This window comes from Rhyacophila brunnea, unplaced genomic scaffold, assembly GCF_057557595.1.
Source record: "Rhyacophila brunnea isolate RB1 unplaced genomic scaffold, BYU_Rbru_1.0 scaffold_23, whole genome shotgun sequence".
Classification (NCBI taxonomy): Eukaryota; Metazoa; Arthropoda; class Insecta; order Trichoptera; family Rhyacophilidae; genus Rhyacophila; species Rhyacophila brunnea.
In genome coordinates this window covers 13,738,099-13,763,961 of record NW_028232893.1, presented here as the reverse complement: position 1 = coordinate 13,763,961, position 25,863 = coordinate 13,738,099, and the positions used below count along the sequence as shown (strand labels likewise).

The window sequence follows — 25,863 nt, the reverse complement described above, 5'->3', positions numbered from 1 at the left end:
AAATGAGCATTTTTACAGGGAAAGAATTAAAACCTACCGCTTAAATAATAATTGTAATCTATGTAATATTGGTTATCATTTGTTGATTTGCTAACTAAAAAAAAGATCGTCACATCAATGATACTGAACTTGAACATTTCGCGATCCTAATACTACAAGACAAAACAAACATAACAATGAAGTAGTATTCTGTGCTACCTCATTATTACTTTTGTTAAGGCCATGCATTAGTTGAGGCACGGTCTAAAAAGATCGTCGCTAGGCGATGCGCGGATTGCGGGTGGCGGGTGAAAATGACGCCTGTCAAACGAAATATTAATTGTCATATAAATCCAACATACGTCCATTTTATGTTCTGCTTATTGTTCTATTAGTAACAATAATAATATATTCATTGACATGTTTTCTTTTTAAAGTAAATGGGTAACGTTTTTAGTCATCTTTACACGATTTTAGAATTAAATGACCCGTCGCCATCACGCAGCAAAGTGACGTGTTCCTCGGTCAACATTCTCTCAGTGAATGGCAGCGAGTCCAAAATTTCGTCGCCCGTACAGTTGAAAATTATTTGGCGTTTCACTGATGCGTCACCTTAAGCCAAAAATAAACAGTTTAGAGCCTTGTACTTCTACACTCGTGATCTGTCTGGGACTAGTGTCTATAGACAGGATATGACAAAGCCGGGCCAGAGTGCTTTTGGTCACCTGTTATCGAAGATGACCTCTCATTGTATTCTAAAACACAATGTTCGAACAGTGTGCACTGTGGTCTTATTGCTGAAATCGCTATGAATTATTGCCAACCTTCAAAAAGGCAGCACAAACATAGAAGCAATCCAGGGGGCCATCTCCAACAGTGGACGGACGACGGATGAAATTCATGAAGTGCTCATTTTTTGATATCGGATCTTACCAAGTTTTCGAAATGGAAACCATAGTATATAGATTACAGTTATCTCAGAACAGAGGGCTATATCGAAACGTCAAAAAGAATAGCTCGCGATTTCTTACGCAACGGAATTATTGCCAGGTCGTATAGCCATCGAGGCATGCCAAGCCATCACTTAAATTTAAATACAAAAATAATAATCAATTTAAAAATAACACAAGAAGCTAGATGCCACTAACTAAATGGGACCCTTGAAAAATTACCAAAAATAAAATGAAAAAACTACACCGAACATGTATTACAAAGTAAAAATGCGTAACCGCAAAATTATTTAACATTTATTTTGTACCATAAAACTCTTTGCTATTACGATGTACATAATATATATAATTCAATACACATCTGCCTGCAAATAAATCGTACAATAATTTGTAAACTTTTGCAGTTACACAAATGCACATGAACAAATATCTATTTGAAACTACACCTGCAACGGTCGCCATCAAATTAATTGCAGTTCCAAATTGTGCAAATTTCCGAGCATCAATCGAAACAACATTTCATGAGATCGCGTGTCAAACATGGCCACACCCAGTTGTTTGACGGTGTGTGTATACATGTTTCCTATCCACGACGAAATACAAAAAAACATGGGCATCCGTAGTATAAAATAAAACTCTATAATGTTTAACATGCCAATGTAACTAGGCATTTGGTTGTAAGTTAAACAAATATAAACTGCAAAGTACGCTTTGAATAAAATGTTCAAATTGGCATATTTAGTATCGCAATTCAAACTGCTTCATCAATTTACAACCGTATCAAAACAAAGATCTTAAACTGTAATTTTTAAATACTTCCATAACAATCACCGGTTTAGTAAGTCTGAATATAAAATTCGAGCCAGAAGCCGAGTCGTGGTACAATGTCGAAGAAACATTAAATAATAATAATTATAGTCCCGTAGTGGCCTACGATACTTAAAAACAAAGCGAATTAAATAAATATTATAGCCTTTGGTTTTATTCAACCAACGATGTATTCAGAACGCGTGTTGAAAGTAAAATTCCTGACTGCAATTAACTTATCCAACATAACAGATACGTAATCATTAAGACAATAAAAAAAAAACAGGTAGTTCATATAATCACCAAAGACTTTGAAAGTCTTTCTGTTAGACTAACACAAATACCTTAAAACAACATAATGTACGAGAACTTTATATCACGGTAGTGACCTAGAATATTTACGAAGTGCCAACGACTCTGACGGAAAACTTAATTAAAGTAAATTATTAAAACAAATTAGGACAAACATTTTCTTTTTCATACATTCATGGCGTATGGTTAATCAGTGGCGAAGACTCCTCAGAAGTGATTATTTAGCATACATTCACCTTAAACCGACTAGTTTACTGTGCATGGTAAGAAATCATTTAATTACGATAGCAATATAAAAAAATATATTATTTATTTAAATTAGTGCAGTGACATCTCTGGGAATAATAGAAACCACCATGCTCGCAACTCCAAACACAAAAAATAAAATAACAGTAATTTTAAGACATAAAATATTACATACTGACAAAAAACCATAATAATTATGTAAAACTAAGCGTTATTTGCATGTTTGTTATGCGAATTTGATGGTATAGCAAACAAGTTGGGAACCCCTTTACTAGATCATTTATCTCCAGTTTATTTTAATTGTCTCAAGCATTATTTTACAGCATTCACTATCGGCCAGAGCTGGCCGTGGGGTGCAGGTCAAATAAAAGTGAACGTTGTTTAAAGTAAAATACGACAGTAATAGCACTTTTTTTTCAGTTACCCATCTCGCCAATCTCCCTCCAGAAGGCACTCTTCGCCACTGACGTCTACCACACATGACGCATGAATAAACAGGATAGAAAATGCCAGTACATCTGATTTATTTAAATTTAGTTTCAACGTATCTCAAATTGCCCGCAGGGCATAGTATTGAGTATTAGGTATCGGCAAATTGAATAACTAGGTTATATCCTTCGTAAAACATTTTTATAATTGGTGGTAAATTTAATACGTAATTGCAATGATAATAATATATAGTTTTGCTCAGAGCACATAAAGAATATGAAACCTCTACCCGACAGAGAGTGGCAACAATATGTTATTACAAAAATATTTTACATTATTATTTCGTCAAATTGGTCCCTTTGTAAAAATGCAGACCAGAAATTTTTTAATAAATTATATATGCAATAAAACAAAGATATATAACGAGGTGCTGGGGATACATGTGCAGCCGTGAACGAATCGAGTAAATCTACTACAAAATTAAATATGCATCCGATAGTAAATCGTGCATAGTTACTCTTCCAAGAAAAATATTAGAAAATAAATAGCTGCATATTTCGATAATCATTTCGACGATCAAAAGATAGCAGAAATGTAGTTAAGAAAGAAATTCTCTTTGCTACGCAACCTTCTATCTAAATGTCCAAGGCGTTAGGGATCTGATACGAGTAGCCCATAATAGGGAGGTGTTTGCAGCAAATTGCATTTTCGTTAGTGAACATAAAAAAAAAGGACAACACTTCCACAGATCACTACCGTTTATAAATTCAGTAAAACTTAAAATAAATTTATAATAGAAACGTAATATGGTGAACATCCGTCAACACTTGACAACAAAAATGGCAATAATGATCATTAAATTATCGCCAAAACTAATCAATAAAAAGAAATATCGGCGAAGCATTTTGAAAAAATAGATACACAGGACATGTTACATTGCCGTGTCATGTCTCGCGTAGTATGTAAAAATATCGAGTCTCTTATCGGCAGTTTCCGTCGAGATTATTAAAATATTATTTCTTCTCCACTTCTTCCCCCGTCCGTCGGTACGAAAATAAAATAAAATTTCTATCCCCCACAAGATACAATATCCACACACAAGGTACGAAGTTTAATAATTATATTATTTTGACACTTGTCACAAGACACAATTTAAACAGGTTCCCTTTTATACCGCCGCCGCCGCGAAGGTTATCCACATTTACTAAACAGAACTGTCACGTTTACGAAATAAAATGGTCAAGTTAAAAATTAAAAAAGAAACAGCGGCACTCCTTTCAGTATTGTAATATTATAAAGAGAAAACGTAAGGCATCGTCGTAAGAATTTATCTGGTAATCTTTTGTAAGACTTTCGATTTGTACATTTTTTCAATATATTTATCACAAACGTTCATCATTAATTTCCATCACTTCCGTAAGCATAAATACCCTGATAATCTCGCCAAGCGAAAAATGATGGGTCTTCTACTCCGTAAGGTCTCGTAACAATATAATATAGCGGGCTACGAAGAAGGTAGCTGTCTCGATAACTGTCGTCCCCGCCTCACATGCGATAGGTTGGTGTTTGAATTCTTTTTACAAAATATACAGAGCTTTGGTATCTTCCCGAGTTTGTTTGCATGGCTCTCGCGACGGTTCGAGAGTAGATCACTTGGTGAGTCTCTTCCGCAGGCCGTGCCGGGCAGGAGCGGGAGTCCAAGGGGTGCGACGTCTCGCTGCCATCTTGGAAGTGGGCACGCCCACACTGTTTCTGGACCGCAATATGGGGCGGGTCTCTTTAGAAGGTGTCCCGTCCTCATCCCTTTCTGTCGTCGCGCAATCTGCGGATCTGAGCGCCCTCTTATCGGAACCGTTCTCGTCTGATTTCTTTTCGTCGGATCCCGGAGTATCCTGACGCGATCGCAGAGTCCTCGAAGCCAATCCCTGATTCGCTTTCAGGTCATTTTCGACATTAATCGTAGTAGAGTGTACCTCGCCCCCTTCGTCGGAAGCAATTCCCGGCGTACCGTCTTTTTTAATTCTCCTCCTCCGCGTCTTCGGAGACATGGGCGAACCTTCGGTTTCGTTTCGAAGACTACGTCGGTTGACGGGCTCCGATTCGAGCCCCGTCGGTGTCGGAATCATAATGCCAAGTAGATATGCGGCGTCTTTTGAGTTTTGCGTCGACGTGACGTCCTGATGTTGCTCTTCCACCGTCTCTTCGAGTGGACCGACAAATCGTCGTCTGTCATCCAGGCGTGTCCTCCGTTTCTCTTTGGGCTCGAGGCTATCGGCGGTCCCGCCGCTGCACCGTCTCTTGGCGGTCTTGGGAGCGAGGGCGGCGACGGGCGTCATGACGTTCTCCTTGGAACCCTCCGTAGTATTGTCGGCGGCGGATTCCCGGCGCCGCCTTCTAAGAAATGTCGTCCCACCCCGGCGTGGACTCCCTCCACCCGGAGGCGCATCGCCGGTGAGCCGGGGGACTGACGGCTGCCCGACCACACTGTCTACTCTCGCTTCACGCGGGACCGTAGTCGGTTTCGGAAGCTCGACCGTTGGGATCTTTTTGACTGAGGCGATTGTCTCTCGACCTTTCGGGGGAAGTTTCGGTGGGACAGCGACCTGCGAATCTCTCGATCTTGTTAGCCTGGGCCCATTGGCATCCTGACCGGTGCTTCCTGGGGTAACTTTTGGCTTTCCTTCTCCCTTCTCTATTTGCTTGCCTTTAGCATCAGACACAGACAGCGGTGTAAAAGCGACAGCAGTACGTTCTGACTTCAATTTAGGAGCATTTTCAACAGTCGTCGGCACTAAAGCCGGTGGAGGAGTCGCTTTAGGTCTATTGAGAATTGTGACCCGAACGACTGAAGGGGCCATTCTTTCGACGTGAACTGGCACAGGAACCTTTGATTCCGCCGGTTTTCCTCTACCGTTCTGGGAAACCGGCCTTGAAGCAGACTTTCCCCTGTTCGCAAGTCTTGTGTGCGGGCGCGGTGGGGCGACGGGAGTGTCGTTAGATCGGAGAATGCGAGCAATGGGAGTCGGCGAAAGAGTTGTTCTCTTGCCAGGGACAGCTTTAGTTCGAGAATTCTTAGGTTTAAATGGCGGAGTATCAACAGGCGAACTTGAAGACACTTCGTTGATCTGAATAGACTCGACTGTCTTATCAAGAGACTTGTCCTCCGCATCAGCAGATGTCTCTTCATCTTTAATAGTGGAGGATTCATCAGAACTCTCTTCATCGATAGATTCACTACCGTTGGCTGTATCAGTCTTTTCAGCGGGCCGCGGCCTCTGCAATACGGTCTTGTTCTTCTTATAAGGCGGGTCGTCTTCATTGTTATTATTAATAGGAGGCTCTCCGGCTTCAGGTGGCGGCGACTCGGCTGCCGCTATCTCCTGATACACATTCTGGAGTGTATTCCTCATTTGATTCTTGTTAAGTAGACGAGCGATGAAGTATGACTCTGCCGGGTTTCCGTAATTGGAGATGGGCAGCTCGTTTTCTTCCTCGGTGGGAACATACCCGTGGTATTGCGGGCCGACGGGCGACGTGACCACAGGCGTCGGCTGCATAGACTCCGGTTTGGAGTCAGGGAAACGCGTCAAGATGGACAGGCCCCGAGACGGGTGGCTCTCCGGCGGAACATCCGCCTTCTCATGACAGGTGGCCTGCTGGGGCGGAGAGGTCGGAGATTCGTCGCCCGCTGAGCAAGGCAACGGAGAAGGACAGCTTTCTGTCATATCTCCCGCACCTGAAACAAACAAAATCAATTTCAATGTTTATGCCATTTGAGATATGCTCCACTACAATGAGTGATTGCATTTAACCATGGCCCCCACAAGGGGTGGGCTGATAGGGCTCTAGCCTGGGGGCCCGGGCTTAGAGGTGCCCGGTGTGGCGACCAGCTAAATGAGATGAACAGAAAACAAAAAGAGACTTTATAAAATATTGACCTGTATTTTGTCATGCAACTAAAATTAAATTTTATTAACACAATTATGGCACAACACAATTTATTCCTTTCACCATAATGACTTATTTCACTTATTTCGGCTCTTGTGATTTACAATCTTTATATCGCTGTCTATAGGCACTCTTTGTCTTTTGTTTGCCAAAATACAATACATTAATTTTAAAGCTCAAATTCCAAATACAATAAAAAACGCATTTGCGCATGGTTTATGAGTTTCTTTATGACATATTCGTCTGGCTTGCAGGTGTTAATTAACTGCATTTGAGATAATGCATGCTGACAAAGAAAAATAACTGAACAAAAGTGCATTATATAAATAATTTCTAACTTATAGTGAGTGATATTGATATGATATCCCTGACAGTCGGGAAGTCTGACATGTCTGGCAGTGTATCCAGCTATTGTATAATTATAGGTAAAAATAGTATAGTAGGATGAAGAGTCGTCAGCATGGACACTTCCCTTTTATCTTTCCAGATTTGTGCCGAAATAGTGTCTGTGTGGTATGCTTTCATTTCTCCTTTTTTCAATTTCTCCGTATGCTTTGGCAATCCCTTTCGGTTTCTCCTTATAGTGCCGCAAGCATTCGTTTTCCGGTCATGTAGTTTTTGGAACAAAATTGGGCTAGTATACCAATTGTCTACGTACAGGGTATGTCCCCTGTCCAAATATGGTTCCATGAGAGTCAAGACTACACTTCCTGAAATACCCATGTGCATGTGTGTTACATATTCGGCGGTTTTTCCAGTGTACACAATAAAATTCAGTACATATCCGGTGGCACAGTCACATATCACAAAAAATTTAATGCCAAAACGGCTTGCTTTTGATGGGATATACTGGCGAAATGACAAATTGCCTTTGAAAAGTAGCAAACTTTCATCAATGCACACATTCATGTAAGGATACATGCACTCTGCAAACTTTTTTTTGAAATAGTCCACTAGGAATCTAATTTTGAAAATCATGTCCCCACTTATTTGTTGCGTATTGTCACAAAAGTGGAGCATGCGAAGAATGATTTGAAATCTATTGCGGGGCATCGTATCTGAGTAAATCGGAGAAAATAGTAAAATATCTGTAGACCAGTGATCTTGTATTTTATTTCTCGAATTACAGGCCATCAAAAGACATATTGCCAAAAAGAGGTACAATTCTCCTACTGTTACGTCTACCCATTGTTTCAATCTCCAACTCAACTCATTGCAGTGATTTTTGACGTATTGGTATTTTTTATTGGTATCAATGGCAACGAAATCCATGAGTGTGCTGGTTATGAACAGCTTGAAAAACTCCGATTCTCTGCTATCAACATTTTCTACGTCCGCTCCTGACCTCGAGCTATCAAATGAATTTATTTTGGGGACAAAATCATCGGTTTCCCATTCGAAAACTGGAACAGATTCATCAATTTGTGCAGCTTCATATGCACTGGGATCTTGTTCCTCTTCATCTAAATCGACATCAAAATCACTATCATCCGATTCAACAGTTATGCCAACCCTGTACATCAAATCTTCGACCTGTTCGGCATTTTCTGATGAACTTTGTGTTCCTTCCATTTTGATTAGAAAGAAGATCAAAAGGTTTATATGTAAAAAAGTTCAAATATCCCAGAAACTTGACTTATTATAAAAAGATATAACACAAAAAGTCAAATAAGTTAAACACTATGCGAATAAAATAAGTCCCGACACTAATATCTTATAAAATAAACAATTACGACACACAACACAGATTACGAAGGTTTAAAAATTACAAAATCGTACCCGTAAAATACTGAAATGAATTATAAAGAGAAAATATTTCAGCCGCGAAACCGAATTAGGTACGTCAAATACGACTTCGAATATTCAACTGGCATATATTCGAAGATGTGTCACTCCTATTGTGTAGTTGTGTATATTCAGGAATCACAGTATTCCCCGTTTCTCATATGCATATGCGAACCGTAATTTCGATTGCATCTACTATAAGTAAACGGGAATCCCGGTGAGTGATTTGATAAATATCGGATCCGTGGCACAACCCTACTAGCGATTCGGTAAGTCAACAAAGGTTTGTTTAAAATTGATGTTTCGTTGATGATAATATAGAAAATTACAAATGTAAGTATTACACCATGATCCTAAGAGATGTCGCTGTGTGGGCAATGCGATTGAATTATTCAAAACATTGCCTCGGCCGATATATTGCGTTTCAAGTGGAGCGTCTTTGCACGTGCATTTTGCATGGCTGGCCCTCTGTTCTCGGAATAGAAAAGCGTGCTAGGACGCTGGCGGCACTTATCCGGTTAAGTAGGTATGTACGTCATTTCCATCCTAGAGCCGGGGTGCAAAGTTATGAAGCGTATACTCTACACCTACATTCACACCATATGAACCGAAAAGTCATTTTTAAACTTAGTTTCCTTATATATTATCCTATATATAATCAAATTATATTATTGACCAAGGGTACTTGATAGAATTTAAATTAATAAATATAAATTTACCAAATAAACAGGAATTAACTGTATTAGATGATAGTACGAGGGTGGGTCAATAATTCCTTAGAAAAAAGCATTAAAACAGTTTTTATTTTTGTATTTTTTTTTTATTTCTCAACATAATCTCCTTGGAGCTCAATACACTTGGTTAGACGTTTCTCAATTTTTTTTAAACCGTCAGAAAAATAAGTTTTCGGAAGGTCCTCAAAATAAGCATTTGTCCGATCGATGACTTCTTCATTTGAAAAAAAACGTTGTCCACTTAGCCATTTTTTTAAGTTTGGGAAAAGGAAAAAGTCACTGGGGGCTAAATCTGGCGAATACGGTGGGTGGTCGACCAATTCGAACTTCAATTCTTCAATTTTAGCCATTGATCGTAAACATGTGTGAACACGGGCATTGTCCTGATGAAAGAGGATTTTTTTCCTGTTTAAATGAGGCCGTTTTTCTACAATTTCGTTTTTTAGCTGGTCCAATAAAGATGCATAATAATCCCCTGTTATTGTTTTTCCTTTTTCCAAATAGTCAACGAAAATAATTCCACGTGCATCCCAAAATACAGTAGCCATAACCTTACCAGCTGATTTTACGGTTTTCGCCTTCTTTGGACATGGTTCGCCTTTCGCAATCCACTGCTTTGACTGTTCTTTCGTCTCGGGAGTATAGTGGTGTATCCATGTTTCATCTACAGTCACAAAGCGACGAAAAAATTCATCCGGATTGCGTTGCATGAGCGACAACAGGGCTTTAGAGGCCACCACCCTTTTGCGTTTATTGTCGACTGTGAGCAAACGCGGCACCCATCTTGCAGAAACTTTTTTCATGCCCAATTTGTCATGTAAAATAGAAATGACGCTACCTTTTGAGATCCCTGTAACCTCAATTATCTCACTCAACTTTAATCTTCGGTCACTTAACACCATATCGTGGATTTTATTGATCATTTCTGGTGTAGTCACCTCTACAGGACGTCCTGAGCGTGGTTCATCCTTTGTTGATGTACGACCACGTTTAAATTCATTTAACCAGTTATAAATAGTTGCAAGTGAAGGAGCAGATATGCCGTGAACTAAATCCAACTCATTTTTTATTTCCTTTGCTGTTAACCCTTTTATATTAAAATGTTTAATAACAGCTCTAAACTCAATTTTCTCCATTTTTGTAAACAAGCAAATTTTTTTTTTAAATGTACGAAAATAAAAAACAACAACCCGACCAATCTGATTGAAACTTCGCAGCATACTGAATCGGTAGTGCCGCTGCATGAAAACAAACCGCTTACAGTACTAGTCGCGCCACCTGTCGGCTTTTCTAAGGACTTATTGACCCACCCTCGTATGTATTCACCATTGGTGGTGTTTGAAGATGCCGAAAGGCGATACTCGGATCGCAAAACATGACTCAAAAAGAATAGTAAAAACCTTTTATATCAATTAGAATATACTTATTCAAATATTTGCTCATGTTACTCTTATTCGAAAAATTTGTCTGGTTGTTCCCGCAGTTTCTTGTATAAGTTATAAAATTCTTCTGTTAAAGTGCTTTCCATATTGATTCATTGTCCCCATATTTTGCTGCAAAGTTTTGCCATTTCAAATAGGAGTTTTCCAGCAAAAACTTTTCTGTGTTTATGGTTTCCTATCCCTGATTTGACGCTGAACACGACCGGACGCGCGCGGGCTACTACGGACACTCTACCCGTGCCCGTCCCCGCACCTATTCCGCATCGTACACGCCCCATGACTACGGCCAAGCGCTAATTGTAAAAAAAGTCGCCTGCGGCGCAAGTTTACTTCGAAATTATTAAAAGTTTATAATACTTATATGGTTATGGAATACAATTTGTGATTATAGTTTGTCGATATTAAACACTTCGAGTAGATGTAGGTGGTACACAACAATACGCTAAATACTATTTTTTACCTCGCGGAACAACATTTGGGAAACGCTGCTGTAAAGCATCATACTGCCGTTGACCTTAGCTATAGGTAGGGAGGCCCACCAACGATCTTGGCATGGGGGCCCCGCTTCAGGATGCGGGGGGCCATGTATTTAACATGTACTTTTTACCTGCCTATTTTACCTTAATTGTTTTTTTTCATTAGCTCTACAATTCAATGGGATCTTGGCCACCTAACAAAGAGGTTTCTCACAGATTTTTTTAAGACAAAAGAACGTTAGCCACTTGCTCAAGCTATTGGGTTCAAGCACACATTGAAAAATGAATTTGACAGACCTAGGATTCAAACCTGAGACTCACAACTTCATATTCGGACTTGTTCCTACTCAAACCATCGCAGGCGCTATAAACTTCATTTCTCAACCTTTTTATACCTGCGGACTGCTGAAAATAGGAGAAACATTTTGCGGATCAGTAACACAGAAATAAAAAATATTATTTATATGGTAACGTATAATAACGTCCGATCACAGTTGATTTCATCACGTAAAACCATTAATCTATTTTAAAAATAAAAACACAATACACCAACCTTGCAGGTGCATAGGTTTTGAAGAATTTGTTGGTATTTTTAGCATTGCATTTGGATGCCAAAAATTCGTAGACCACCAGAAAATTTCTTCGAAACACTGCTATAGAGTAGTCATGTCCAATGCGTCAATTGCACCATAGGATTTGAATCGTCAAAAGTATGTACATACCAGTTGTAATGATTTTATTGAGATTTTGAAATGAGATAATTATCCATTTTTATTTCCTGGACCACCTAATGGGAAAGTCATTGTCAATTTTACCATGAAGAACCATGTGATCTCATTGTATCAATTGCGGCTGACGGCAGAAATAAAAAAAAGAGAAGATGTGAATTCCCGCGCCTTAATCTGTAACATAGTCACCCTGCCATCGCGCAGTAAGATAATAGTTCGCAATGTGTGCCCAGAAGACCAAAACTTAGCATTTTCACAACAAATGATAAATTGTGTATTCCTTTGTGTTGGTGAAAAAGAAGTGACGTTTAATTTGTAACGATTCTTTGTCCCAAATTGCAGAATATTAATGGAAAAGTGTGGTAGTTCACCACAAAAAATATTGACATTCTCAATCAAATGGGAAAGGACCGAAAACTTCTGCGTAGTATCAAAACCAGAAAACTACAGTACCTCGGCCACATTATGAGAGAACAAAGGTGCAGCATTCTGTCCAAATTGTCATCTAAGGAAAGATAAATGGTAAATGTCGCAGAGGACGATGTCTTATTTCATGGCTTAAGAACCTTTGGGATCAGTAAAAATGTAGGCCCACTGTATTGTTCCGGTTAGCAGGTGATACAGCAAAAATTGCCCTGACGGTGGCCGATCTACGATAGGGGATAGCACGATAAGAAGTAGATCACAGCCTAATTGAAGTTAGACAGGCTTGATATAAAACAAATGATCTTTTTTTTAAATATGAGTATTAGAAACTATAAGTGTCTTTGGTTTTTACTTATGTATTGAATAATAGACAGATAGACTAATCAACGGTGACTCACCGACAGCTGTAGAAGCTTCGTGCTGGGCAGGCGGCGGATTGGAAATGGGATTACTCGGATGCTGTGCTTTGGTCTTGGGAGGACCGGGAGGATCCATCATCAGAGTCACCACCGAAGTGTTGTCCGCTCGCATCTTTGTGCTCGACCACCTATAAATGTATTTACATTCAATATCATCAAGCAATCCGGTTATAGTATCGAGGGTGTCACATCATTGTATTACTCCCCAAATGATTTCGTTTCACAAACAGACGAAACAATAGCTGTGCAGTCTGATTCAGGAGAAGGTAAGGTAGATAATACACCAAATAATCATCGAATACCGACATTGTGGCAAATAAAATCGCAAAATATCATGATTTCTACAAAATTATATAACAATTACAAACACCAAAAGAATGTTTTGCTGAAAATGAGACTTTTGGTGAAAATTTAATCAAATGTACAAATAAACGAGTTGGCAAAAGAACACAAGAAGCGAAATGTGACTTACATCTAAATTTGAGTATATAATAATACACACTATCATGTGAAGGACATCATAATGACAGAAATATATATGTAGGTACCTATTCTACAAATTTTACAGATATTTCAAAGTGAAGCCCCGCCCCAACTTACCCCAAAATTGTTAATTGTTTACCTATTTAAAGGATGGCATTCTTTAGTTACTAACTTGTATAATGAATAAATAAATAGGGATAATTGTTACATCAAAAAAATCATAAAAGAAACATCTCACACAGTTAATCCGAACTAAAAAAAACCCATAAATTCTTTTCTGAATTGCACGAAAAATATGTTACACGCCCATTGTCATTATGGTGCTTCACGATTTAACATAATCACCAATACAAGAACTCCAACGGAAAAATATGACATTCATGCTCTCCACTACAAATTTGGTGAATTTTGACAAACCAGACCAAAGCGACAATCCTGCCGAGTGATTTTCACACCCAACAATACCGTATTGCGTCAACTCAAGTGTGTCAGCACACTAAGTTACAAAATGCATTTTATAAATGCCAATTAAATCAAAAAGATAAAGTCGGGGCAGGGCGTTCAGGTCGTGCCTCGACTTTGTATATTCGAAGGGGGTTGGTTATATGATAATATAACATTGAATTACCTCTGCAGGGCACTGTCAACCAGAATCTTGGAGGGATTGAGCCAAGAGTCAGGCGGAGGGGCGCCAGGGAGAGCTTTCTCATTGTGGCGCTCTGCCACCTGTACCAGCTGCACCGCCATTCGCGCAGACACCATGTTCCACAGCCCATCCGTGCCGAATATCAGGCATCTGTTCACAATAATAAAAATATAATAATATGTAATATTATGTTTTCCGTATTACATTATTAACAAAATCACCTATTTTTACCTTAAAATAATATATATATATATATATAATATATATATATAATAATATATTTGCCGAATTTTAGAGGTACACTGGTACAACCACATAACGAGCGCATGCATTTGTGAGTAGACAGTCCACAGAAAGAGGCACCTTCGTGTGTTTACTCAGAATGCTGTTGATGAGTGAGACACTCCACACCTTCTTCACAAAAATGTATTCTTCAGATTTATGTCTGCTTTGATGTCTCGTAGGGGGTAATATTAACACAAATAGATTTTAAAAAATAGCCAAAAATATTCCCCGATTCCTGGTGTACAATTAAGATTCATGATGGCAGTATGAGTTTACCTGAATTTGCTGGGATCGATAGCCAAGACTCCGACATCGGGATCAGGGCTGACGACAAATTCGTCAATCTGCATGTTGTAGCTCCATAGGTCTCCGAGACTGCGGGCCACAGCCAGGAAGGGAATCTCGTCACAGCGGACGCCCTGAGGACTTATCACCGGCCTGTTCCACACGACACGGGGGACCCCAGCTTTCGCTATCACCTGCACAATTGTAATAAAATAATGGTGATTACCTAGGAAGAAAGACTGCTCGTTTTGCCCTGGAGACGTCACTTGTAGCTAACTTAATCAGTAGATCACCAACTGAGTAGCACTATGCCGAGATTAGCGAGTAGTTATTACCTTGGTTACTCAACGCAACTTGAATTCGTAGTGCAGTAATCTTCGCAATCCAACCAAGCAAATTAGTTGCACAACTTCCCTCGGGCATGCGTATTATATCAAATTATTTAGGTTATTTCATTGTGTAATTTCAGTGTTGCGAATATGTACCTAACTATTTGCTTCAGATTATAAAATAACAATAGATTTGCAGATGACAGATGATTTACTATCATGATAATAATATCTCTACATATTTCTCACCCGAGAATGTCAGTCAGAAAGGATATTTATATAATTAAAACGATACATACTGTTATTGTATGAAAATCATATTGTATAATGGACTTTATCATTGTCAATGTTTAAATGACCAAAAATTTACCTAAACTACGCAATTCCTAACCTTTATGAAACTAATTGTATGGATCGTGACTATTTTTAAAAATATTCTCAACGTGACAGAAAGATGTATACGAATTTAATGATCTTGCGCCCCACAGAGGTCCCGGATAAAACTCGCGGCCCGCATCACCATTTGCAAATACGAACATGAGCTGAATAGAGATATCATTTATCACGGATACAACCATTTTTTGGAACACTCACGCAGGGCAGATTTGAATAAAGCTGCAGAGGTCCTTTTTCTGCTCAAATTTGATGCATTTAGGGACAAGGTTCTCACATCATCTTTGGTGTTTAGTGATTAAAAATACGTCATGTAAATGATCCATAGACAATGTCACACTTTATTTGATTAGATTCCCGGAACTTCAAAGACAACTGTTTTTTTTTTAATGTTATATTATGCTTATTGACCAATGATAATGCATACACTAATTGAATTTTGCTATGTACCCAGGTGACATCACAATGCTTATAAAAATAGATGGGTAACTGGTTAATAATATTCGATATGTTAAGTGTGACGTGTGTTAATGTTTCGTTCTATAATCCATAGTCCAATCCCGGTGATGATAAATATTTCAAATATATTTATCGTTTGAAGAAAAATTAAATGAAACACACCTTTCCTCCACTCGAATGTATTCTGGACATTTCTAGAGGTGATTCTGGTTTGTGGTCTAAAGTCAGTGGCTTGGCGCACCAGTCTTCTTGCCCTGTAATTAAGTAAACAATAAAACCATTATTAACGCACCCGTTAATGTGACCCAGTCCATAAAACTGCAAAAATTTCAGTTTAATATACACTTTGTCATCTTCATATGTCGGCGATTCCTAGTATTCCTATGACATCTAATTAAAATGTTATTATTTTCAAAATCGATAGAATTATTCAGTAAATATATATTATAATTGATAGACATCTGTCAGATTTCATTTAAGGCGAATTCTTTGCCTCAATTTACGATCAAATGTGACTTCAACGCCATCTAAAGGCATCTACAGGCATCTACCATGAATTTCTAAAAATGTGTTACTAAAAACTTTCGTCGATCGCAACCAGATGGCAATAAAATATAAAATAAAATATTGTGTGTCGCCACATATTAAAAATCATAAGCTTGATAAAAATGCATTTAAATTTATTATATATTTACTTACCTATGTAAAAATATTTACAATTAACCTTTTCCACTCGAAATTTATTTTATAGGTACATACCACCCACTCGAGACTTTTTTCCGTACAAAGCATAATTTCAATATAAAACATTTAATTGGTGAAAAAAAATGTAAAAAAAAATTTTTTTTTTTTATTCTGTAAAATAGATTTATAATGAATATACTGTACTTATTTTTAGTTTATTTATAATTCTTCATTGTGTGGTATTTCACAAAGCAATCTCCAATATGTAATCCTGGCTTATCACAGAATCGTAATGAAATAGCAGTATGTAGAGAAGTGGCTATAAAGTGTAAATCGTCCATACATATACCTAGTTATGAGTGAATGACTGTAAATATGATATAAATGAATTGCCTTCAAATACACTTGTAATATAAGCGGCTGTCTCGTAAATTTCCTAAATTAGTTTCGGGCTCATAACAACTCATTCCCAGTGCGGTACACATTATCAAAAGATTTCTCAAAAAATAATAAATCGATACGTAATAATTTTCATTTGACTCATTAGAGTATTTCACATTATATAGGTTCCGAATCGGCATAATATACTAGTAAGTATTGTCATCAAAAACAGTATTCAAATATAAAACTGTAAACTATACGAGACGCCCCTGCGCAAGCGAGAACCAATAAAAAATATAAACACACTTCAAAATCATGCGTGACAAACACTTCACTCTAGTCTGGGAACGTTCAATAAATAAAATTTATGTGACAAAAAAACATTGCTTGCAAGCGACGACCTACGAATAAAAAAAGAGAAGATTCCGATAAAAATACTATGTTGAAATTACGCACGCAGTATTCTTTTGCCGACATCTTTCTCAGATAAATGTAATAACCTATTATTATTCATTCTAACTTGATTGAAATCGCATTATAAAAATTTCTGAAAATATTACAAAAAACGACTTTATAGGCGTGCCGCCGCTACGGCGGCACTCGAGTAATACGGGAAACTTATAATGCCGCCGATATGGCGGCACTCGAGTGTTAAGGGTTAATATTTTCCCCATAAAATATTTACAATTCTAACATGTCTATTTGATTTGATTTAAAGTGTTTATGATTTTTACATTTTGTTTACCGTAGTTTTTTTTACAGTGGCAATACAAGGGTATCCTGTCCAGTCAATGAACCAGATTTTTTTACGTTGTCAATACGAATTAATATAAATATTTTTCTACAGTAAAATTCATTTATAGTAGTAAATGAACATTTAAGTACAAATGTTTATAAGATTGAGTTTAATCTTGTACAATTGACAATTACATCGAATTTCTACTAGAGGTGGAATAAAAGAATGATATGAAATGAATAGCATAACAAATGCCATTCGAATTATTATTAAACAAAATAAGGAATATACAGTTGTACTTGGTTATTACTAGGAAGGTTGGACCGGCTGAATGTGCTCGTTATAAGCGGTACTCGTTATATCAGAGAATAGGTATTTTTATTGTCGGCGAAAACAACAATTAGACACTTAACTAGTGTCATAAACGTAATCTGTCCCCGGCGGCATCCTGTCCGATCGGATTTTATTGCTTAGGGTCGAAATGTCTTTAAACGATCAACACATTACCAGTATTTTAGCTCGGTATATCCGATAAATATCTCGTTATAACAGTGAATAAAAATGTACGGAGAAAATCATATACCAAATGTCAACGACTGTTTCCTCATTACATCCGAGATCTCGCTATGTCCGAGATTGTAATAACCGAGTTCGACTGTAGTTATAATTATGACAATGTCGATATTATATAGACATCCCAATTCATTTCGTTTCAACCATGTCCGATCCTAATGGGTTCATATGGGCCTCCACAGAGTGGACGGTTTGTATTAACTAACTAACTATATATGAGATAAGAATAAAGTAAGACACGCAACGAATTGAATAAAAAAGAAGTTGGAGGTAAGAAAAAACGTAAATAAACATGCGAACAAATCTTGATAAGCAAACCCAAGGACAAAATAAGTGACAAATTAAAAAAAAAAATGTAAAACGTAAGAAAAAAATTTAGAATTTGAAGTAAGTGCACCACTGATTACATAATATTCTAAGAAAAAGACAGAACGTTATTTCTTTGAAAAAATCTAATGTCGATTTTAAAGAACAGTGCAAGATAAAATAAAAGATAGTTTTATTTATTTTACCTATAAATGTGTAAGTGAAATGGATTTGGAGATATAAAAAGAAACCTTATTGGCCCAGTGGTTTCTAGGTGTGGACTTTTGTAATTCCCTGAAGATCTCGAATAAATAATTAAAAATTATCAACACCTATACCATATTCCTAGGTATCTACTATGATTGAAAAGTAGATCTTAATTTTTTGTATTTATGATTGCTTCATAAAAAAACAATATTTACGACTTTATGATGTAGCAGATAAATGAGCAACTAAATAGTGATCCAAATATTATGAAAAGTTCAACTATCAAAGCATCACGGCATAAAATTAGTAATACCACGGTTATACACAATTTATTGTACCTACCTATTGTTATAATTTTCTTAGTTCATTTAATCGTTTTTAATTTAATTTATTTTCAAATTCACCTCTTATGTGTTCATTCACTGAATTGTTTACCCTATATTTTATGGAGACTAATAATAACTTCTATTTTCTACATACTAAATTATCAACTTCCACTTTTTGACAGGACGGCATACAGTTATATAGGCACGTAGATAATAATTTTAAGGCCGTAGACAGGAATGAACGTTTGATGGCCCAAATATAGTACAATAGTATGTATGTAATTAAAGTTAGGGTACAAGTCGGTTATCCTGGATACAGCGGCAAAGACATTTTGAAAATAGCCTATATACTGGATTATTTGTTAGGATTACCTAATCTAACTTAAACTAACCCAAACTAACAAATAATCCAGTATATCGGCTATTTTCAAAATGTGTTTGCCGCTGTATCCAGGATAAACATATAGAACAAAAGTTAGTGAAGTGGAAGGTTGTCGAGGCTGTTTTGATCGGGTTAATTTGTCTTTGAATAATATTGTGACTAGAAATTTTAACAATTCTTATTATTTTTAACATTGTATATTGTTCATAATTTTCGCGACTACCACGTGAATAGACGATTTTTTTTTTACTTATAACATTTTAAACACTTAACATAAATATGGATAAATTGTACAGTTACTAGACAAAGATTAAATTTGATGTGTGTCAGAAGTATCTTAGGCATTTTCGCTCGTATGCTTTCTTTATATTATTATGAAACTATATTTATTTTAAAATCGCTTTATAAAAGGTAGGTACGTCAAAACAGTAATAAATATCTGAAATAATTACACAACACTATTTCAGAAAGTGGAGGTTGATATATGTAGTCCATTGACATATCGATGGTGCAGATCACAAACCTTCTATGTCAAATTTTTCGATTTTGACTTTATGGTATCAAAAAATCAACAAAAATTTAACGGATCTGTTGAACTTTACCTCCTATGTCAAAGAGAAATATAGCCCAGTTTATTGATCTTTTAATTAAAACTCCTATGTCATGTTCATCGTATTATGCTGCACAAACCTCCTACACGACGTGAAGTTGCTGCACATTGCTTCTATATCAGTTCATTGTATGAAGCTATCAGTGAAGTTTTACAAGCAAAACTGTATACAAAAAGATTTATTAGAGATAAATGGGTTTTAGGTCTACGTTTTTGATAATATAAACCCAAATAATGAGTTCCTGAAGTAGAAAGATCATGCGATTAGCATTGTAAACAAATAAAAATCAAGAATTTTCGGTATGTATAAACCTATACTTTCAGATTCTGTTCAAGATAATGAAAATATTCTATCGACTGAGATAATAGGAAGGCATATCAATGATGTAAAGAGAAACAAAACCAAAGTGCATGGAAACGAAATATATCTGCAAATAATAGAGTGAAAGAACAGGAATATCCGGACCGAGTTAAAGACAATATCAGTAAAAAAAAACATACTGTAAAAATAAAAACAAACGAAAGCTTGGTCCACGTTGCATCTCACAAGCATGTGTTTCAAGAAACCCGGGAATTTCGACCACTTTTGGTTGGATATGTCATGGCCACAGAGAAAATCATACGTTTCTTTACTAATAGAAGCTATGTAAGAACTCTGGAGGTAAATAGAAGGGAGTATATCTATCACTACCACTTAAAGATAAACGAGGAAAGAAAAGAAGTTTGCCGATAAATGTTCTGTAATACTTTCGCTATACGAGTTTAGAGTGCTAGAAATTGGGCTAAGAATGCCATTCACGGGTACCAAAGCCAGCAATGTAAGGACAATGAGCGAAATATTGATACTAAGAAAAGATATCCTGCAGAATTTATCGATTCACTACCAAGAATGAAATCACGTCATTACTGCCGTAGGGATCCTTTAGGACTCTTTCTTGAACCAATTTTTCGTTAGAAAATGGGTCTTTATCGAGTTTACAAAGATAGATGTAATGACACATCAAATTCATAAGGCATTCTCACAGTGTACATTTGATGAAGTTCACTTATAAGAAGACTTAGAAGCTCCGACATTTACATCTCTTGATTAATCACCTAACGAACCTCATATTAAATTAGAAATCAGTCCATTTAAATATTGAGCGATGGGTGCGTGTATCGAAATAAGAACAATATTCTTGCAAAGTTAATGCACTCCTCGAATTGGCAGTAAAATATCAATTCGAGATTACCTACTCAAAAATACTTGGAGGTTGGGCACACGTAAATGGAAGGAGATTCTTTACATGCTGCAATCGAAAGAAAATTGAAGAACAGGGAAATTTATCTGCCATCTGATTATGCAGTGGCTACATGAAAAGCCATAAATATGTTATTTCCTTATAGAGTGCACTATGTAACTCATGATGTTTTACTTAACTATAATGTTGCATTGATTCAATACAATTCATTATAATAAATTCAATACAATGCAGTTCCACCATGAATTATTGACAGTTAATAAAAAAAAAAGTAACTATAATGTACTAGTGACTTCGGTACACATTGGTAAGACCAGAAACAAGAAAGGGGATCCAATTGTTAACGTTGTGTGTCACTTGGCTTACATTCCAAATGGGAAAATCCAGTACACAATTAATTTTAGTCATGATCTTAAAGAGCTACCGAGACGACCGAAGATCATAACAGTTCCAATATTGTTTATCCAAGATTACACGGTTCAAGTAAAAATATCGGCCAACAAGTTCAAGCACCTTCAAGAACTAAAATGTGTTATTCCAAGGGACTGTCACCATTTTTATGACTCTTCACCACATTTATAATTTAAATATGTTAGAATTTAAAAAAAAAGCTTCATACATAACTATGTTGGGTTTGATTCTGTTTTGTTTATGTTTGGTTATTTATAAACATGTACATTAGTTAAATATACATTATTTTTTATTTATTAATTAATTATCCAGCCATTCAATATTTAACTCCTATGTCACGCAAACTGTTTTATTACTTTTTAAATAAAACTAATTTACTTTTCTCATAAAACGTAATGTAAAGGAAAACCTCCTTTGTCAAATATTTCAACAAATCTGAGTGCACAATACCTCTATGTCATGATAAATGTAATACGGTTTATATTAGTTATAAATAAAGTTATACAATCATTAAAAAACACAAAAACATTAGACTTTGGATATTTTTTTTTTAATAAAAGTCTTACATTATCAAATAAATCAGTTTAAACCTTCCCCTGTAAAATCCCATTTTTTGACTAAGAAGGTTTGTGATCTGCACCATCGATATGCTCCAATATCGCAAACAAAAATTATTGACAGCAGAATTAACACAGTTTTTGTCTTCGTACCTGGCGAACCTTTATTTTCAATGTATGTGTGTGTATGTATTTTTTAATCTATGCAAGTACTGTTTCAAAAATAGTTCGATTTATTTCCGCGTTAGCAGCATATGTCGATAAAGTCTTGTCAAATATTCATTTTATTTACAATCGATTCGTTAATATACAAAAATACAAGATTAAATTTAAATAACTAGCCTAAAAATTATTAAATAATATTTTTAATAGAAATGCTAAGCGTTTTTTGCGATAAATTACGTCTGAACCGAGATGTTTCGATTTTAATTGCATGCTTTCTAACCTCTAAATCGATGTTTTTTAAATTTGAAAAAAAAGATATAAGGATATAATAAATTCCAATTAACGTTTAGCGTTTCCCTAGGTAATAGATTTACGTACATTTTTATCGTAATTTTGATAATAAATCTTATGTCATTCATTCTTACCACCCGATAGAAATGTACCGAATTTGACACGTATTTTTGGTATATAGAACTCCACGATACATCTTAATTTTTTATTTTATTTTTCTCATTACTTTTGAATATATATTTACCGATTAGTAAACTTTTCTAGCTATTTTTCGATAACAACTTTACCTAGAGACATCACCTTAACTATCATAAATTATAAATGCACATTGCAAACAAAGCGTCGCACCCCATTACAAACAAAGATATTATCTAAAAGTATATGCAACAAAGAGAGACATACTCAATTGTGAGAAAGAGATATAAAAGTAAGGGTAGTAAAGATAGTATTATGACTTGTAGACTCGTAAGATTATAATTAAGTTTTGATTAATTTTTGTTAATTTTATAGATAAAACAAATAATTACAACCGTATTAGACTTTTGTACATTGTTATAAGAATAGGTATTTCCCTTTAGCCTACTGTAATATTGTCAACCTCGTTCCGTAACCCAAAATGACATCACCGGAACAAACAGAATTTATTAGCATCACAAAGGAAAGGTTAACAAAACCCGCTTTATTTGTGAGTTATTAAAAAATGAAATCACTACAGAATATAAAAAACATTCTGTAAAAGTTAAAAAGAGGCCATTATAATGACAAATCTCACCGTCTACTTGGTATCCTAGTACAATAGCAGAATCGCCCACATGGCCGATATATATTTTCCCTCGTCTGATGAACGCCACACTGGCTGTAGTGCCGGCTGTGCTCGGTAATCCTGACACTGTCTTGGGCCATTTATCTGAAAAGATATTAAAATCAACATTACTATGTAGTACGGAGATGAATGTAGGGCATAGCTCGAAAAGGAAATAAACAGGTGAGGGAGTGCTGGACATAATACAAAGCATTATAGACCTTGAAGATAAAATGGACATCTCTGGACAAAACCTCATCACCCACCAGTCCCACCCGAAGAGTAATTTAAAAAAATAAATTGACATAGTTCTCTAGTAGCCCAGATGTCATTACTGTCAGCCAAGGAAACTAAAAACCCCTGCCCCAATCTGTGATGTGCGTCTTTATTCCCTCCTTCTGCTTCCATTGTTTCAAGCAGGGAAAACCAAAATAAGGGAAGGGCCTTAGGTTCTGGGTACATCTGTATCATAATATTATGCATTAAAGTTTCTTAACACTCGACATTTAAGCCTTCTTACGGTCTCACCCAAAAGGCAACTCACTTCCCATTATTCAATCCAATCCAATATCAATCTCAATTTACAAGACTAAGCGAAACACGTTGTTGTCATTGTATGGTGCTGGTTGTGAAAATTGGTAAACATCAAAATACTCTGTGCACTTTTCCGGCAGGTTCGCCACTACCGTTCTACTGCGCTTGCGCATAAGTTGCATGAAAATACAGAAACCGATAAACTTTTTTAATCCATGCATGCAGACTCGCAATGCCTGTACACGTGCATGGAATTACTGTCGGCAATAGTGCTTATTTTAAACTATCATAACTGTTTACATGTAAAAGTGCTGACTGTCTCTCCAACCTCATTCTTCAAAGAGTTAGCGAGGCGCGATGTTGTCATTTTATAGTACTATATGACAGGTCGTATTGAAAATCGGTTAAGCTCAAAATGAGTAAGTAGTTCGTTTTTTTGCCGGCATGTTCACCCGTGTACAAAACTAGAACTAGGTAACATACAAATCTAAAATATCTGTGCACTAAAACATCGATTTGTATCGTGTCTGTACAATGGGATTCGGTTAAGGAGGAAATGTAAAAAATTTTCTTATGACAAATACCACATAACTAACCAAACATTTAAAAATTAGTCAGTAGACATTTATCATTTTTTTTCGGTTTTTGTCTGTTTAAATGGAAGCCTGCGGCGAACAATTTTTTGAAATTAGCCAATATACTGGATTATTTGTTAAGTTAGGTTATGTAGCTTTGGTTAGGTTAGGTTAAAATTCTTGAAATCATGAATACTTGCCGAAATTGGCTATGAAAATTGGCGCTGTTTGCACCTGGGTTCCAGTAAACAGACTTTTTTCTTGTTTAATTAATAAATTATGGTAGGTAGGTATCATAAACATTAAATTTAAATCGCGAAAAATTAAATTCCAGCTAGAATGCATATTGCAAACAATCAAAACAAACACACATCTATTTTGGTACTTTGGCAAATGGAAAGGAATACATAAACAATTCAAATTGTTCATTCTCTCACAAAACCTAGTAAAAATAACATTTGCTTCATAAAATAAGTTACATTATCCACATCATTTATAAAGAGAACAGGAAAAAATCAATTACTTGGAGCATATCAAATATTCAAGGTGAAATGTTTATGACCAACTAGTGACTAGACAGCCATTGGTTGTATTTATAATTATTATCAACAGGAAGAAATGGATGAGGCATGCTATATTTAGGTCATTTCACTGAATAATGGTGATATACAGTAATCCAGTTTGGGTGAAAAGTTGTTTTTACAACAAAGAATACAATCTCCCCTCTCACTTCACAAGCAAGTTACCTAACCTTAAAGTTTTAAGAGGCCATAACCTAGTTAGCGTTCATTGTTTACCTAATTCTTTCCACATATTCATATGTGTCATCATGTAGCCGTTGCGTATCGCCCTGAGGACATCGTCGTCGTTCTCTGACCAGAACTGTCTTTGTCTCACAATAAGATCCATCAAATTCTCTTTGGCGAAAGCTGCAGCTTCGCTCCCTCCGTGTCCGTCAAAAATGCCAAAGTATGCATACTCCAAATCCTTTTCGTCCTCCGTTTGCTGATATGCGACGGAGAATTTGTCTTCCATATATTTCCTACCGCCCTGGCTGTAATGCCCCGTCACACGCATGTTGACTCCGATGGACGCAGGCATTTTTAAAGCGTATATTTATCAATTTTTATCCACAATTTCACCTTCACACAGACTGTTTTCTAGACATTTTGAGATGACTACGTAGATAAAACTTCCGATTCTAGTAAAGAGCTACGCGGTCGGAGAAAGTTTACGAGAATGGCTTGAACGAGTGAAAGAAAAAATAAACGTATTTCTTTTCTTTGTTGACAGTTCACAGGAAAGTACTTGTTTGACTATTCGGCAGTACGCTTCTGTTGGAAAAATTGCATATATATATTTTTTGTTATCTTTGCACACTAATATTATTGTATAGTTTGTTTCACTCGCACTATCTTACTGCTGTCGTTGCCCTAAAATAATTTAAACCGCCATTTTCATTTAAGTCCAAAAAGCACTTGAATTATATATTTTAAATCTATAAAATACGAATAAAATATT

At 36.3% G+C, this 25,863-nt stretch overlaps 1 protein-coding gene across 1 annotated transcript; it reads right to left on the bottom strand.

Annotated features, from left to right (window-relative positions):
- Positions 1-2,717: 2,717 nt before the first annotated feature.
- On the bottom strand, positions 2,718-25,524 carry Pp2C1 (protein phosphatase 2C). Its single transcript, XM_085950324.1, has 7 exons — positions 25,140-25,524; positions 23,204-23,338; positions 15,724-15,815; positions 14,372-14,574; positions 13,793-13,960; positions 12,661-12,809; positions 2,718-6,459 (listed from the first exon to the last, which is right to left on the bottom strand). The coding sequence occupies exons 1-7, from the start codon at positions 25,441-25,443 to the stop codon at positions 4,373-4,375; spliced, it is 3,138 nt and encodes a 1,045-aa protein (XP_085806450.1). The 5' UTR covers positions 25,444-25,524; the 3' UTR covers positions 2,718-4,372.
- Positions 25,525-25,863: the final 339 nt, after the last annotated feature.